We start from the raw sequence: 18,556 nt of genomic DNA on the forward strand, positions 1-18,556 counted from the left end.
TTCCGACTCCTAGCGACCTCATAGAACAGAGTAGAACTGCCCCATAGAGTTTCCAAGGAGCGCCTGGTGGATTTGAACTGCCAACCTTAACCACGACGCCACCAGGGTTTCCAAGAGGAGGGAGGCTAATTATGTGCTAGGCACTGAGCTGAGCGAAGGCTTTACGTGGTTTATCTCATTTAATCCACACAACGCATGGAAATGGATACCATTTTTATTTTTTTTTTAATTTTTATTGTGCTTTATGCTATTTTTATTTTAATGACAAACTTCCACGGTATATCAAATTTCTTGTCTGTCTTCTGGATCGAAGGCTTTTGGACAGGAATGCTGTCTACTTTGTTCACTGCCAAGTCCTCTATGTACCTAACACATCTTAAGTACTTGAATGGTTTATTTAAATTTTCCTAAAGTTAAATGATTTAGCCAAGGTCTAGAAGGTACCTGAGAAGAATTACGACATCCATCTGTTGTTTACCAAAGCCCACACACTGAAACCACTGTACTGTACCGTCTCCCAGAATTCACTGTTACGCCTGTGTTGCTCCAGCTTTGCTTTCAGTTCATTCGCTGCCTTGTAACAAAAGATCTAAAACAGGTGTAAAATGGGGTCTCTGCCCTTAAGCATATCATAATCTTAACAAGGTGGGAAACTTGCAACTATATGGAGTTCGTATTGGCCTGAGCTATGTGTACTCGGAGAAGTAGTGAGGATTCTGAGATGGGCATCCTATTCTCCTGATTTTATATCAGTATATTTCTGTGTTCCTGTAACTGCTTCGAAGTGACAGTAAAATAAGTTCGGAGGAGCACTGAACTCAGGGTATGTTTTGTTTCCTATTTAATAACAGCATTGCACAAATACTTGTTTTTTGGAAAAAGAGCCCACTCCCTTCAGGGCATAATTTATTTAGAAAAGGCTTTGATTTTTGTTTTATTTTGACTTTTGGTATTTTATTTATAAAAGTAAATAACATGCTAGTGGTAATTTTAAGATTTTTACTCTGTTAAAGTTAGTGGGACCAGGTTGACCACTGTCAGTGGTTGCCTCTCGATCTAAAGACGGGACATCTCTTAGGTAAATTGAGCCAGGTTTATTATGTAAGGGCCTCAAAGGATGTCAGCACAGAGCAAGGTCATCCTCTGAGACTCGTGGAGGTGTTAGTATCCACACCCTCACCTGTGGGGACACAAATTTTGAAATGTCACATCTGAATGAGAGCATCACATCAGTCCTTTCCGAAGCTCAGCTGTTTCAAACCCAGCCTGATGTAAAGGAGGCTGGAGAACCAATGCACCTGGGTCAGAATTATAGCCTATACAGCATGATTGCAGGGGTCCTTGAGTGGCACAAGGAGCTCTAGTGGCACGGGGGTTAAACCAATCAACTGCTAATCGAAAGGTTGGCAGTTTGAAACTATGAGGGGCTCCACAGGAGAAAGATGTGGCAGTCTACTTCAGTAGGGATTTACAGCCTTGGAAACCTCATGGGGTTGCTATGAGTTGGAATTGCTATGGTTTTGGCTTTGGGTGGCACAAACAGTTAAGCGCTCAACTGCCAACTGTCAGTGCTTCGTACCTATCCAGACTCATCTCAGAAGAAAGACCTAGCAATCCGCTTACACAAAGTCCCAGCCTTGAAAACCGTATGGAGCACAGCTGTACTCTGCAACACGTGGGGTTGCCATGAGTCAGGATTAACTTCACAGCAACTGTTTTGTTTTTAATATCATTGATAGGATAGAGAATCCATTACAATTTGGCCTAAACAAATTTCTCATCCATCACGTTCAGCCTTCTCAGTCTAACCAGGCTCAAGTCAAGTACATTCCTGAAGTCAGTGTTGTGGAGAACAAGGATCAGGTACTCAGACGTGTCTGGAAGTCATGTTAAGAGGCCTTTAAGCCAGCCAGCTTTAGCGCCTATCCCTCAATTGTAGAAAGAAATTCAAAGTAAAAAATCTTCACACCCAGCCCTGCTGGGTTCCATTCCCTTGAGATAAAGGCTTTAAAGATTTGAGTTTTGTAATGGTGATTGCCACCATAATGCTAAGTAATTTGCTTATAGTTCTACTTACTAATGTATAACTCTAGACACTACATAGACCAGTCTCACTACGAAAAAAGAATTTGATTCCTTTACATTACCTTGCATTATCTCCTCTAACCCAGATTTTCTTTTCCGTTTCTTGTATTAGCTCTTTCTTCTGAGGCCATTTCTTCCAGGCTTGGGGCATATATGGTATGCAGTGGTTTCTTTTCATTGCACTCCATGATTAGTTCCACTATTTTTAGATGCTGTGTTGATTAATAGACCCCCGGTGGTTAAGAGCTTGGCTGCTAACCAAAAGGTCAACAATTCAAATCTGCCAGCTGCTCCTTGGAAACCCTGTGGGGCAGTTCTACTCTGCCCTATACGGCTGCTATGAGTCAGAATTGACTGGACAGCAACGAGTTTATTTGTTTTTAGAATGTTGATTAATAGAGGTAACTAGCATGGAAGAAGTACAGCCAGAATGCTTCTTAGAAGCAAGGATGGCAAGACTTTGTTTCACATACTTCGGGCATGTTATCAGGAGAGAACAGTCCCTGGAGAAGGATATCACGCTTGGTAAAGCAGAGGGTCAGAGAAAAAAAAGGGAGACCTTTGAGGAAATGGATTGACACAGTGGCTACAACAACGGGCTTAAACATGGGCACCTAACAACAAGCATGGAACGTGCAGGCTGATTGATTGTGAGCTGAGTGTAAGTGGTAGCTATTGCTATAAAAAAATAGCTATCATCATTTTATAATAAATAAAAACACCTCCCCTCATCTCCAAGTTTGAAAACTGAAATGGTACAAATGACATAAACATTCTTTAGTTTCCTGAATGAGTGGTTTCCGCTTCTCTTACCAAAGGATTATCAATAAACTGACCAAAAACTAAATCCTTTGCCACTGAGTTGATTCCAACTCATAGCGTCTCTATGGGGCAAAGTAGAACTGCCCCACAGGGTTTCAAGGCTGTAATCCTTAGAGAAGCAGACTGCCGCATCTTTCTCCTGTGGAGCTGCTGGTGGGTTCAAACTGCCAACCTCTTGGTTAGCAGCCGAGCACTTAACCACTGTGCTACCAGCACTTCTATCAATAAATGAAATAGGCCTTATCTGTTCTTTATCTTGTTTTTCACATTCCCTTTCTGGCTCTTAGTTTGGCAAGTGTTCTCAGGTAGCTAAAACTCTTCAATTTAATGAGATGATGTGCAAAATGGATTCAAGAAGAGGCTATGCAGAAGTGTTAAACTTCTTAAAGCCTCAAAAAAAGAATCCTACACTCCCACAAACTTACAAACCTATTAGACTAGACGTTCCATCTAAGCTGTATGTCAGTCTCCTCTCTGACAAAAACCGTAGGTCTTAGTTTTTCAAACCAATAGTCTACATGGGGAAACAGGTGGCTTTGAGCACAAATATTCATCTATTGATCATACATTGTTGGAACAGAGCTTCTTAATCCTAGTCATTCATTAGAATTACCTGGGAAGCTTCTAAAAAAGTCCCCAGATCAACTAAATAAGAATCACTGGAGACGGGGCCTTGGGGAAATAGGCTTTTTTTTCCCCCCTAAGCACCCCAGATGAGTCTAATGTGCCCAGATGAGTCTAATGTGCAGCTAGGGTTGAGAATCACTCAGATATATTGCACATTCTCACCTTGTATTTGCTGGAAACAGTATAGTTTATAGCTTTTTTCTCCCAACATTTGTTAACATTTTCCAAACAAACCATGCTTGTTGAAGAAAGAGTGGAAATTGTAAAAAAGTATAATGACCGTCAGCCACAAATAATTACTGTTAACATTTCACATTCTTCCCTTCTCATTCTATGCTCTGTGCACATATACCTAGATATACCAATCTTTGAAAATTCAAATACTATTTATACTATTTCATAGCCTGACTTTTCTCTTTATCTTTAAATATTCTTTGAGAATGGTATTTTAAAAGTTGTATAGTATTTTGTCTTATGGATTTACCATCATTTACCTACCAAAGACCATATTCTTAGGCTTTAAGGTTATTTCCAACTTGAGAGGAATTATTAATAATTCTGTAAGAAATGTTCATAAACACACTTATCCTAGTAAGCACCTCTGACCATTTCCTTAGGAAAAGGCCCTAAAGACTGAACTTCTAAGTCAAAGAATAAATAAAATTCTAAGGCTTTTGATACACATTTCCAAATTTCCACAAGAAAAAATAGACCAATTTGTATCCACACCTGCGATGGATGAACGTGCCCGTTTCCTTGAATCCCTTCCTAACACTGGGTGTTAACACAATTGTTACCAATTTTGTAGGTTAAAATTCTATCTTCTTTTCATTTACATTTCTTTGCATATTAGTGTGGCCCAGTGCTGTCGTTAGTGTGGCTAGCCATTTTTCCACATATTTACTATGACTGGGCCTGGGATATTGGATGCCAGATACTTCTCTGGCTTTTCACTTGTTGAGCAAATTCTCCTTTTCTCTTAAGTCACTTTGAGATGGGGTCTCTGTCACTGGAAACCTAAAATGCACTAATACAGCGCTTTTAGGCAACTATGGGGTCGCTGTGTGTCGGAATGGACTTGGCAGCAACGGGTTTCGTTTTTTCGTTTAAAGCGTGCCTAAAAACTTTGTCAGTCATTTGTTGTCTTTTAGAGTTTTTTCCTTTGTCTTTATCCTTAGAAGCCCACAGAAAGATCTCATTAACTATTTACCAATTTTTTTTTTCCATTTCTTATTAAGTTTACATTTACTTGAATTTTAACCTTTTAATCAATCTGGAATTAATTTTGATGAATAGTTAGTAAGAATCTATAGCTTTATACTTTTCTAAAGTTTTAACCAATTGTTTGATCAAAAGTTGCTCAATTTATTCTTTCTCCCATTGATTGGAATGGCACCTTTATTAGATCTTAAATTGAGCCTCTTAAAATACAAATTGATCATGTCAAAGCCCTTTTTGATAACTTTCCCTTGCACTGATAGAGGACCTGTTGTTTTGGAGCCCTGGTAGTGCAGTGATTAAGCACTCAACTGCTAACCAGAAGGTCTGCGGTTCAAACCCCACAGCCGCTCCTTGGGAGGAAGGTGTGGCAGTCTGCTTCGGTAAAGATTACAGCCTTGGGAACCCTGTGGGGCAGCTCTACTCTACTCTACAGGATGGCTATGAGTCAGAATTGACTTGATGCCAATGAGTTTGGTTTTTGCTGTTATTGCTGTTGTTTTTAGTTGCCATTGAGTTAGCGCTGACTCAATGCCATTGAGTTAGCACTGACTCAACGACGATCCTGTGTAAAACAGAACAATGTGTTGTTCAAGTTGTGGATTCCTGCACCATCTTCACTGTTGTTGGTGTGCTCAAGTCCATTGTAGCAGCCATTGGATTTTGAGTGCCTTCCAACCTGGGGCACTCATCTTCGGGCAGTATATCAGACAATATTCCGTTGTGATCCATAAGGTTTTCATTGGCTAATATTTGGAAGTAGGTCACCAGGCCTTTCTTCCTAGTCTGTCTTACTCTGGAAGCTCCGCTAAAACCTGTCCACCATGGGTGCCAAGTGCTGGCAACTGAAATACCAGTGACCTAGCTTTCAGCATCATAGCAACACAAAAGCCACCACAGTACAACAGACTGATAAACTGTACAACACACAGTGCGACAAACTGACAGGTGGTGGCCCATCTTTGTAGAGGGCTTACAAAGTCCTATAGGGTAGTACCCCTGTCTTTTTTTGCAACCTCAGCGTGCAGCACTCTCTCTATTGTTCAGTGTTCTCCTGACACACCAATCTCTGAGTTCCACAACAAACTCCTTCCTACCTGAACACCTAGCATGCTGTTCTTTTAAAACATGCTATTATTCTCTCAGCCTAGAAGGCTCTTCCTTCCACTCTCCAAACAGCTGTCTTCTTGGCATTAAATGCTACCTCCTTGGAAAGCCTCCTCTGACCACAGGCCATAGTCATTCCTGTGTCCTCAGTTCAACTGATTCCTGTGCATTGTGGGCACCACATGGTTGGGGCTTACATTCTGATTCAGCCTTAAAACAAAATGCAATTAGGTAAGCAGAAAGCATTGAAACAGAGTAGCAAAGCATACAGTTGTTATCAGTGAGCCAACTGTTCCTCGTTGTAGGAATGAATGCATTCCACATTTTGCAAAGCAACAACTTAAGGGACCTAAGAAAGGAAAATACAAGTAGATGAACCTATGTCACGTTTTTGATCTTGAGATTTATGCAAAAAGACAGTTTCTTACATGCCAAGCAACAAAGTGCCTGCATCAAAACTTACAAATGGGTGGCAGAGACTTAGAAGAAACTCCTGTTGCCCTCAAGTTGATTCCAACTCCTGGCGACTCCAGGCACGTCAGAGTAGAACTGTGTTCCATAGAGTTTTTAGTGGTGGATTTTTCACAAGAAGATTGCCAGGCCTTTCTTGAGAGACTCCTCTGGGTGAACTCAAACCTCCCCCCTGTCAGTTAGCAGCTAAATGAGTTAACGGTTTGCACCACTCAGGGACTCCACAGACAATAGATGCACACTCTGTGTGTGTGTGTGTGTGTGTGTGCGTGTGTGTGTTTTAGGTGAAAGTTTATACAGCAAATTAGGTTCCCATTTAACAATTTTTATGCAAATTGTTCCATGACATTGGTTACAATTTTCAAAATGTGTCAACATTCCCATTGTTTCTGTTCTGTTCATTCTGCTTCTACTGATTTAGCTTCCCTCCCCCTCCTTGCCTTGTCATCTTTGCTTTTGGGTAAATGTTGACCATTTGGTCTCGTACAGTCCATAGTTTAAGGGAGCACGTTACTCATGGGTGGTACTGTTTATTTTATAGCCATTCTATTATTTGGCTGAAAAGTGACCTCCAGGAGTAGCTTCAGTGCCAAGCTCAAAGGGTATCTTAGGGGAATAGTCTTGAGGGTTCCTCTAGTCTCTACAGGTCCAGTAGGTCTGTCCTTTTTTAGCAATTTGAATTTGGTTCTACATTTTTTCCCATCCTATCTGGGACCTTATGTTGTGTCCCTGATCAGAACAGTTGGTAGTGTTAGCCAGGCACCACCTAGTTCTTCTGGTTTCGGATTAGAAGAGGCTGTGGTTCGTGTGGGCTACTAGTCCTATGGCCAAGTTTCTTCTTTGAGTCTCTAGTTTCCCTTAATTCTGTTTTGCTCCAGATGAGTAGAGACCAATAGATTATCACTAATAAGCTCTTAAGGCCCCTGATGTTACTCACCAAACTAAGTGTAGAACATTACCTCCTTTATGAACCATGTTATGCCAGTTGACTAAGTTGTCCCACAGGACTATGGTCCTAAGCCTTTTAATCCAGTAACCCAATCCTGCGATGTATTTGGTTATTTCTAGTAGGTCTCTATAACTGTGCCCCCTATGTGTTTTATAATATATATGGGTACATACGCAGCACACAAACATGTATATACATATACCTACAGATACACCTATACATGAACATGCTTGTACTTACTCTCATGTCTTCCAATACACATATATACATACATATCTACCTATGAAACCACACATATTTTGGTTGTTATTACTGTTATTGCAAAATTGTATATTATAGCATTTACTGAAATTATCTCTTTTTCTTGTATACTTCTTAGTGTTTTCATTTATACTGGTCAAGCTGTGCAGACTTCATGCATATTGGGTATTGTCTCTCCCATCGCCAAAAATAACAAGTGTCTAATATCTAGAAAGTGATTCCCTCTCCTTCCCCCCTCCTGCCCCTGGTAACCATCAAAAAATGTTGCTTTCTGTGTGTATATCTATTCTTGACTTTTCATAATAGTGGGACCATCCGATATTTGTCATTTTGTGATTGACTTATTTCACTCAGCATAGTGTCCTCCAGGTTCAGGCATGTTATGTTTTGTGGACTCCTCATTATTCTTTATTGTTGCATAGTATTCCATTGTATGTATGTACCACAATTTGTTTATCCATTCATCCGTTGATGGGCACTTAGGTTGTTTCCATCTTTTACTATTGTGTATAATGCAGTAATCGACATAGGTGTGCCTATGTCTATTGAGGGGCAGTCTTTTGAAAAATGCTTCATCATCACCACCCTTGACCATTCAGAATATATTAAACGGAAAAACAACAGTACAGACAGTTTCTGGATTATGAACAAGATCCGTTCCTACATCTGTCTTTAAGTCAAATTTGTAGGTAAGTTGGAACAGGTACATACCATTCTTGTTTAGCATCAGTTAGTCAAATTTTTGTCATAGTAAACAGTATATATTTTACCTTTCTATGTGTTTTTTTTATGTGTATAAAGAAAACCCTGGTGGCGTAGTTGTTAAGTGTTACGACTGCTAACCAGAAGGTCGGCAGTTTAGATCTGCCAGGCGCTCCTTGGAAGCCCTGAGGTAGTTCTACTCTGTCCTATAGGGTTACTATGAGTCAGAATTGACTCAAAGGCAATGGGTTTGTTTTGTTTTATGTATATAAAATACTTAAGAAACAGTTCCAAATACACTAAAACATCTTAAACATTATAATACTGTACATAATGATAGTAATACAGTAATAATAGAAGTAACTACATACGGTACTACAGTGAAGAGAGAATCTGTGTGTGTGTATGTGTACAGGTATACGGTACTGTAAAAACATAAGAACAAACAGTTCTTACAAGAGTTTAGATAGAAAAAAGATCATGATAAAAGGTTAATACTCTCATTCCATCAATGTCTTGCATACCGGAAGGGGCATTCACGAGGTAACATTATAACGTTAATAATTGGATGATGCAGGAAAAGATGATGGAGAAATGGCTACTGTTGAAGAGGGTAGGCCTGGTGTTGGAAAGGACGGGCCTGGTGCTGGAGAGTCAGGGTTTCACTCTGCAGCTGGAGGGTGGAGGTTTACTACTAGAGACAACTTCTTGAAGTAGACATCAAGGGTGGTTTGTATATAGCTTTTCTTTTTCTCGTCATAAATGGCCTTGTGGCAGTTGAGGCCCTAGGTAACTGTATGGTAAACTTTGGTGAACCTCTCTGTATTAGGATCTTGCTCCTCTGACCTTGCCATCCCTGCTTCGGTGAGATGAAAGGCTTCAGCTAACTCTTTTGTGAAAAACTTTTCCGGTTTTGGAGTTTTTAGGTCCTGGTCTTCTTCCTCAGAGGTTAACATCTGCTGCTGTGGTGCATTTTGTCCCTCTTTTGAAATTAGGTCCTTTCAGGCATTTTTTTCCAAAACAAGCCAGTCTTGTCTACATTAAATATTTGGTCTGGCAAATAACTTCCCTCCTCAATAATTTTTTCAAATGTTTCAGGAAAATCACTCACAGTACTTACATCGGCACACACTGCTTCACCTTGCACCTTAATGTTATGTAAATTTGCCCTCAGTTTGAAATAATGGAACCAAACCAAACCCATTGTGTCGAGTCAATTCTGACTCATGGGACTCTAGAATCAAACCCTACTCACCAGGAGTTCTTCATCACAATCACCTTCACATGCTGCTCGTGCAGCTTTCAAATCATTAAAAAAACCTTTGAGCCTTTTTAGGCACTAAAATAAGGCTAATAGGCATATTACGCTCATTTTGATCATCTCACCAAATTATCAACAGTAATTTGTTGTAATTGTAGCTTTCATTGGGGAAGACAGAGCCTTTCGCGTGCTCCATCAGTCTCACTTTAGCCTTTAAAATTGTTCCCATCGTTGACCGACTGTAGCCTAACGCTTTTCCAACGACCAATGGCATTTCAGCTCTTTCCAATCGCTTTATTATTTCCACTTCATTTTCAGTTGTGATGGTTTACCTTTTCTTTGATGCATCCCCAGCACTTGTATTGGTTTTACACTTTGGAAGCATGGTAACAAGGGTAAATTAAGAAGAAAATTTAAGCCATAATACCAAGTTACACGCTCAACAGTGTAGGCAACGTGCTTTCTCCTTCCTCCAGCCCCCATCGGCTCAGCCCAGCAATGTTTTCCTGAGCATCACAAAGTAGTACATGCGTTCATTATTATGAACCATTGTATTTAACTCAAATTTTTAATACAATAGGCTTTATGGCAGTCTGTTCTTAACTACTAGTCTATAAATTGACATTCTTAATTCTGGGACTTATTGTATCAACAACTAAATGGGAAAATTCTGACAGCGGAAAAAAGTTATCCATGCCCTAACTAATTTATTTTGCTTATAGTTTCTTTGTTATGTATGCACAAAGTTGATAATATGAATAAAATGTTTTTGAAAGTCTAAAAGCTCTTTCAATAATTAGAAAGTAGAACTTCTAAGTGATAAAGCTTGTATGATAGTTTGACAGCATTTCTTTTCCTTTCTTGTGCTGCATAAAATAACAGTACATCTAACAACTGAAAAAAATAACTGAGGGTATCTTAAATTCAGTAAAATAGATATGTCTAATAGAAATGCCAGACGAAGAGAACAGAGTAGGGAAAGGCAATGTTTAAAGCCATTATGGATGAGAAGATTTTAGACTTGATGACAGCGACGAATCTTCTGACTCTGGAAGCACAAAATATCCTCAACAAGATAAATAAATCGAAATCCACCCCTAGATACGTGGTAGAAAAACTGAAGAACGCTATATACCAGGATAAAACTTAAAAGCAACTTAAGAGAAAGGCCATAAGCAAAACAACAAAGAACAAACCAGGAGGAAAATACACAAGAAAAAAAAGTCTAGTACATAATTGAGAATTTATTTGCCCTTGCTATGCGTGGAAAGGGGGTTTAAGAGATGTGCCGGGGAGCTGAAATAACTTTTTTTTTTAAACGTAAGGTTGTACACTTTTTTTAAGGTTGTACACTTATATCGCTTGACCCTTAGGAGCACGTCACTTCTATAAGGTGGCGCAGTGGTTAAAAGCTCGGCTGCTAACCAAAAGGTTGGTAGCTCGAATCCACTAGCCGCTCCCTGTAAACCTTGAGGCAGTTCTACTCCGTCCTATAGAGTCGCTATGAGTCAGAACTGTCTTGACGGCAATAGGTTTAGGTGTTTTTTTTTTGATACACTCTTCAGGCTACAAGTCAGCTCTTCCTTCCTTGTAGGCGAGATTTGGGTTTCGCTTTCACTTTCTTGGCTGGTAACCTTCCACCCTGAAGCGGGAAGCTGAGGAGACACGGCGACTCTCTAGTGACCACAAATCTGGGGCTTCACGACCCCCAGCCCAGGCCTGGGAGCCCCTGACGCCCCAACTCAACCCGCGTCTAGGGTCAGAATCACCGAAAAACCAAGGGGAAACACGTCGCCCCGCCCCCAGCCGAGGCGCGGGATGCTGTCCCCGCCCCCTGGCCTGCATCTCCAATAAACGCCCAGGTGGGCGGGCCTCTCAGGGAGCAGGGAAACGATTGGCCCTGGAGTCGCTCCACCTGACGGTGGGCGGGGCAGCGTGGTGACGTCTCGGCGCGGGGCGCAGGGGCGGAGAGTGCGCGCTCTCTGACTCCGCGGTATTAAACGGTTGCAGCGCCGGCGGGTTGGTTGTGGTCCTCCTAGGTCTCAAGCTTCCGGAGGTCGCTCTGATCGTCCTACATCCACCCGCCTGTAGCCGTGTCGCTGTGACTCCGCCACCATGTTCGAGGCGCGCTTGGTCCAGGGCTCCATCCTGAAGAAGGTGCTGGAGGCGCTCAAGGACCTCATCAACGAGGCCTGCTGGGACATCAGCTCGAGCGGAGTGAACCTGCAGAGTATGGACTCGTCCCACGTCTCCTTGGTGCAGCTCACCCTGCGCTCCGAGGGCTTCGACACCTACCGCTGTGACCGCAACTTGGCCATGGGCGTGAATCTCACCAGGTGAGCCGGGGGGTGGTGAGGAGCCGGGCCTTCGCCCCCTCCTCCCCGGACCCTTGGCGGGAGTCTCTGAGCCGGGCCCTGACTGGCTGGCGTGGGTCGTCCTCGCCCTCTCATTGGCCGGCGGCGCCGGGGGGCGGGGCGCGGCGGGGCGCGCGGTTCGGGAAAGCCCGCGCGGAGGGCCGCGGGAACCGGGTGTTTCCGCGCCAAAGTCACAAAGCTGGGTGGTGGCGGGAAAATGACCGGCTTCTCTGCGATGCCGGGAAAAGGCTGTTCCCGAGCTCCCTGCTCGTTAAATGCTAGCCGTCTTGGCTAGGAAACGTTGGTCGTGGTCGACTTTTAACCACCCTGTAGCGCACCCTACTGAGAATGTATCGCTCTGTTACCCCGATGATTCCTGGTCCTTTATTGTTTAATAAGGCCGTAGTAAGCATCTTAAGATGCTGGGTTTGTGGAAAAATTTCTCCAGGGCAGTTGCTTTCAACTTCATTGAACGCTACCCACCGGAAGACATTTTATGTTGCTGTAGTACTTGGAAGGAGCCCCGGTGGCGCAGTGGTTAAAGTGATTGACTGCTAACTGAAAGGTCTGCTTCTGTAGAGATTTATAGCCTTGAAAACCCTATGGCTTCGCTGAGTCGGCATCACTCGATGCCAGTGGGTGGGTTATAGTACTTAGAGTCCTCGTGGTGCAGTGGTTAAGCGCTCGGCTGCCAACCAAAGGTCGGTGGTTGGAACCCACCAGCCGCTCTGCGGGAGAAAGATACGGCAGTCTGCTTCCGTAAAGATTACAGCCTTGGAAACCCTGTCGGGACAGTTCCACTCCCTTGTGGGGTCGCTGTGCGTCAGAATCGACTCCATGGCAATGGATTTCTTGTTTGGGTATCTAGTACTTAACGTATATTCACATTTTTAAAATAAAAGCTTGTGAGAAATATTTACCATACTACATGCAGTGCGTACATCTAACAGGTTTATTAGATAATTTTTCCTGATCGTTATGGCCCACTAACTTCAGCACTAATTAAAGGGGTTTGCAATTAGAAAATACTGCTTATTTACGTATACGAAGAAATGGAATTGCTGGTCATAGGGTGTGTGCGGTTTTAATTCAGTTATGTTTAGATACTGCCAGATTGCACTCCAAAATGGCTGGACCAGTTTACATATTCTCCACTAGTATGTTTGTTCTCCCAATTCATCAGACAACCTAACGGGTGAAAATGGTAATTCCTTATTTATTTTAATTACATTAGAAATCTTACCCTTTTGAGAAGATGGTATTGGTTTTAAACCCTGTGTCTTGTTTTCTAGCATGTCCAAAATACTAAAATGTGCTGGCAATGAAGATATCATTACACTAAGGGCTGAAGATAATGCGGATACCTTGGCACTCGTATTTGAAGCGCCAAGTAAGTCATACTCTTTACTGAATTATGCCAGAGAAAATTAAAAGGCAGTGTTATACTTACAAGCTTGGATACTTTTCAACAATGTTTGTTGGTTTTTGTTTTTTGGTAGACCAAGAAAAAGTTTCAGACTATGAAATGAAGCTAATGGATTTAGACGTTGAACAACTTGGAATTCCAGTGAGTATCCAAGTTTCTGATTGTTGAGTAGACCATACACATGCTAATTACACAAGCGTTAGTGTAATCAACATTAGTTGTAATCAACTTACATAGTCAAAGTCTACTTATCCACAGAACTTTTTCTAGAAATATTTCTGCTGTGCATATTCCAAAGTGGGCTTAGTATCTGGACTGACATATCATTTTATTAAACCACAGTAGTCTAAAATCTTTAGCAGAAATCATTGCTGCCAAGCATGCATGTTCAAATTAATCTGCGTGCATCTCTGTTGTTTTAAATTCTCTAATGCTTGGTTTTTATTAAGAGTGGATTTTAAAGTTGTGTTAACAGAAATTGGTTAGGGTTTATCAACATCTGAGGAGAGAAAAAAGGAGTTTTGGTGTTTAAAATGCTCAGTACCATATTCTCTTATTTTCTTGCAGAAGGAATTAGGTATGGTTTCTATGCCATACCCTAACGTCCTCTTGATTTAGCCCGGATGGATGATTAGCTAGCAGGAGGCTCTTGTCCGTGGATAGTGCATTTACTGTTAAAGGTTTATGCTCTGATGTTTCTTAATACAAATATTCTGATAGCATATTTGGTTTACATCTGCATTTATTTTTTTGAGTGGTTGGATATGTTATGGAATTACACAGTGATATTTTAGAGAAAATTTGTTTAGATGTTGCCTCTTAAGTGAAAGTGCCAAGTTTTTAATTTTGAGCAATTAACCTTTAAATTTGTTTGTTTTATAGGAACAGGAGTATAGCTGTGTAGTAAAGATGCCTTCTGGTGAATTTGCACGTATATGCCGAGATCTAAGTCATATTGGAGATGCTGTTGTCATTTCCTGTGCAAAAGATGGAGTGAAATTTTCTGCAAGTGGAGAACTTGGGAATGGAAACATTAAATTGTCACAAACAAGTAATGTCGATAAGGAGGAAGAGGCTGTAAGTAGTTTTTAATAAAAAATATATTTTGAAGAAAATTGTAATACTGCTTAATATTAGGTTAGTTGCTGAAATTAAGGAAAAGCAGACAAAATTGCATTTCCAAGTAACTAACTGTGAGACTTGAAAGATACTGTTGAAGGCCACAAGTGATTTTTAAGTGCCATCCAATTTATAATTAAATTTGTGAAAACAGGTATGCAAATTCAGTGCTCTTAACAAACCACAGAACAGTGGGTTTGTTAATCAAACCTACATATGTTCATTCCAAAAATAGGAGTGGGAAGCTAGGTATCTGACTTACAGCTTTCAGTAGAGCTGGGGGTGGTATTTACTCTGCTTTTACCAAATAGTTGAGCCTAGGACAGCACCTTAACAGAAAGATCTGGTTAGGGCTAAAACTTTGTCACTGTTGTTGAGCTCTTGTAATCTTTATGTTAACTTGATATGGTAGGTACAACTGTCATCCCATTTTAAAGGTAGGGAAGCAAGCTAAACAAGTTTAAGTGACTAAACCAAAAAAAAAAGGCAGTAGGTTAAACAGGAGGGCATCTCTTCACTAAGACTAGAAAGTAGATTCCATACAACTGGAGTGAATTGTACCCAATGTTATAATACTATCATGTTAATGCCCCAAACATTTTTTTTATTTAAATTTAAAAGAGTGCCTAAAGAGCCCTCAGTTAAACTTCACTTGCTGGCCTTCTAGCTTCAGTTAACTCTTCGTAAACTGGGACTAATTAAAAGTCCTAACTTTATAATAGAATTAGGAGGATTAGTGTCTACCATATTATAAATTTACAGTAAATATTGGATATTATTTTCTTCTCCCTTGCATGAGTAGTCAACCTTCTAAACAAAGGAAAGATTCAGTTTAAATGACGATTTTAAAAAATAATTTGACTGATAAATCTAATAGAAAAGGCAGGGGCTAATCTTTTTTTTTTTTAAGCTTAATAGATTTGAAAGCTGACACATTTTTACACGTACAATTAATAAAATTGCTTCTTGGTTCCCCTGAGTAAGGGATATTTGGATTGTAGCCATGTGGCAAATAAATGAGGACTTTCTGGATTCTTATACTTTTTTATTTTTGTTATTTAACTTTATACACATAAAAAAAAAATTGAGAAAACAATATAAGGATGGTCCCCAATTGGCCGTCACTTCTCAACTGATGGCCAATCTTGATTTATCTTCCCTAAGTTAGGTTTCCGCTTCCCTGGCAACCTCAATTTTTTTTTTTTTTAAAACCAATTCTCAAACATTTCATCCATAAATGTTTTAGTATGTATCTAGAGTAAAAACATTAAAATTTACCACATCTAAGAAAATTATTAGACATAAGGAATTTTTCAGTGTTCAGATTTCCCTGGTTACTTTAAAAAAAGTCTGAATCAAGATTTTCATAAAGTCTGTACACTGCAATTAGTTGATAAAAAAACAGAAGCCAAGCCCTCAAAACTGATTCCAACTCATAGCACCCCATAAGACAGACTAGAACTGCCCCATAGAGTTTCCAAAGAGCACCAGGTGGATTCAAACTGCTGGTTAGCAGCCATAGCTCTTAACCACCAGGATTTCCAGTTAGTTGATAGGCCCCTTGAATTTCTTTCAATCCATTGGTTACCTCTTCATTTTCTCTATTTCCTCTGCTGTGATTTATTTGTTGTAGAAACAGGTCATCGGTCACAGAGCTTCCCAGAGTCTGGATTTTGCCGATAGCATCCTTGTGCATCAGTTAATATGTCCCCCTACCCCCATATTTCTCATAAACTGGTAGTTACAAGTCTAAAGACTTGATGACATTCAGGATGTCTTCTTTGTTTTGGGGGGAGGGGAGCACGAACATTATTTGTGGTGGTATATACCTCTAGGGGGCAGGTGATGCCCAAATGTCTTTTTGAGACGTTAACAGCCACAATGATGGTTGTTTATATCCATTAAGTCAATCTTCAAAATTAGTTTCATAGCATCCTTCAAAAGTGACCAGTAAGCGTTCATAAAGTATATTATGAACTAAAGAGTTGCAACTTTTTTGATGTATTTCAAGATGGTGAATTTTTTCTCTCTTAGGTTACCATAGAGATGAATGAGCCAGTTCAGCTAACTTTTGCACTTAGGTACCTGAACTTCTTTACAAAAGCCACTCCACTCTCTTCTACCGTAACACTCAGTATGTCTTCAGATGTGCCCCTTGGTAAGATAATAAAGCTGTCACATCTTGTTTTTTAGGTAGTGTTTGTGATACTCCTCAATAATTAACTATATTCCTGTCTTCTTCCAGTTGTAGAGTATAAAATTGCTGATATGGGACACTTAAAGTACTATTTGGCTCCCAAGATCGAGGATGAAGAAGCATCTTAGGCACACTTAAAATCCAAGAAAATAAAGTTGTTTGAGAACTGCTTTTGAGACACCAGCATGTACTTAAGTCTTTCTGTCACCAAACGTGTACCTCTGAGTACATAATGTAGATACTGTTTTCTGTAAATAACCTATTTTTTCTCCACTCTTTCAAATTTGTTTAAAGAATAAAGTCCAAAGTCAACTCTGCACTTGTTAACCTAGAAATACTTCTGCCTTACCTAGAAATACTCTTAATGCTTTTTATAACAAAAGGGTCTTAAGTCTAAATACAGTTTTAAGAATGTGTTTTCAATTTAAATAAAGTTATCTGAGTTTCAAGTGTCACTAGACAGTGCCTTCATTTGGACCACCATGGTTGCAGGTATCCCAGGGAATGTTCAGCTAAAGCTACCCTGCCATGTAAATGGGTTTATGTTTTCTATCTAGAGCAGTCTAATACAAATATATTATGGAGATAGCAATCAAAAGTCTTCCAAATATAGTAGGATATAAATCTCTGGTAACTAGATATTTTGGGGGATTCATATGCCAAACTTGTTCTGATATTCTAACTTGAGCTCAAGTAATGACTGGGGGACAGTAGAACAAATCCTACATATTTTATCATTTTAGTTGGCAAAAATTAATAGTTTAGAAACTTGATGTACCCAAAGTTGTGTGACTTTTAAGACTAGCTGTGTTATGGGGCAGTGTTTCTTCATTCAGCCTAGGGAACCTTTCACACGAGTCCTGGAAGTTTTGGTACATCTGTGATAGGGACCAAACCCCAACCTTTTTATGACGAGATAATTTTAGTGTTTGAATGAGTATACTTGCTTGGGACTCAGTCCCTTGAGGGGTGAAGATGACTTAAATTCCATGACTGGCCCAATCAAGAAAGTGGGAAGGCTCAGCAATTGTGAAGAAAGACCAGTAAAACATTTTCAGTTGCTGTGCTGCAAGGTCACACACTGGCATGCCGTGTATTAAAAAGTCCTTTATCATTGACCTTTTCTCAAGTGAATTTTGTGTTTGGTGGGTTTAATAATGGTTTGTTGTACTTGCACTGAGTTGTCACTGGATGTCGTTAAAACTCACTATCACGTAGGTAACTAAAATTTTGCTCATTATTCATTACTGTGTGCCTGGTGTGGGGTGGATCGGCTGCAAACGGGCCTGAAGGAACTTCTTGGGAGTGATGGAAATATATCTAGATTGTGCTGATGGTTCCAGGACTGCACGCATTTATTAAAACATCCAGCTGTGCTTTATTATATGTAAGTTAAATCTTAATAAATCTGACTTTTAAAAAACAATTCCTAAAAGATTAAGTCCTCGAGTTTAACGTGTGGCGTAATATTTCTTGAGGGCGGGCCCCTTACCTGGGCAAGGCCTGACGACTAGCGTAGGAAATAAGCACAAGACGGCGGGACTACTGAAGCGGATACCCTGGGGCTATTTGTGTGGGCCTGGGATCCCGAACCTGGTAGATCCCGTCGTTGGTTCGGACGCTCCTGGGCCTTGGCCTCCGTCTCCCGAGGGCACCCCTGTGGTCCCTTTCTCGGCTCTGATGGGTCGGGGAAGGAACCACGCAGCTGGCTTGCCCTAGGCTGACTATGACGCAGGTGGGCGGGGACCCAAGGCACCCGCCTGCCAGCAGAGGTAGCCGATGGCGCACCCAAGCCGCTGTGCCTCCTGAAACCTGAAGGGGCGGCGCTCGGACCGAGAGGCCTAAAGACCCCCGCAGACCTTCCGCACTAGGCTGCGGTCTGAACCCGGATGTGCGCCCGGCAGCAGGGTGCGAGAACGTCGCCCAGGTGACATCACTTCCGGAGCGCCGCCCTCCG

General features: G+C 41.0%; 1 protein-coding gene across 1 annotated transcript; it reads left to right on the forward strand.

The window, feature by feature from the left end:
* The first annotated feature begins 11,473 nt into the window (after nt 1-11,473).
* PCNA (proliferating cell nuclear antigen) lies at nt 11,474-18,403 on the forward strand. Its single transcript, XM_003411427.4, has 6 exons — nt 11,474-11,839; nt 13,150-13,247; nt 13,357-13,424; nt 14,166-14,360; nt 16,437-16,560; nt 16,648-18,403. Exons 1-6 carry the CDS (start codon nt 11,619-11,621, stop codon nt 16,725-16,727), a joined length of 786 nt encoding a protein of 261 aa, XP_003411475.1. The 5' UTR covers nt 11,474-11,618; the 3' UTR covers nt 16,728-18,403.
* Nucleotides 18,404-18,556: the final 153 nt, after the last annotated feature.

Source organism: Loxodonta africana, chromosome 24 (genome assembly GCF_030014295.1).
Source record: "Loxodonta africana isolate mLoxAfr1 chromosome 24, mLoxAfr1.hap2, whole genome shotgun sequence".
Classification (NCBI taxonomy): domain Eukaryota; kingdom Metazoa; phylum Chordata; class Mammalia; order Proboscidea; family Elephantidae; genus Loxodonta; species Loxodonta africana.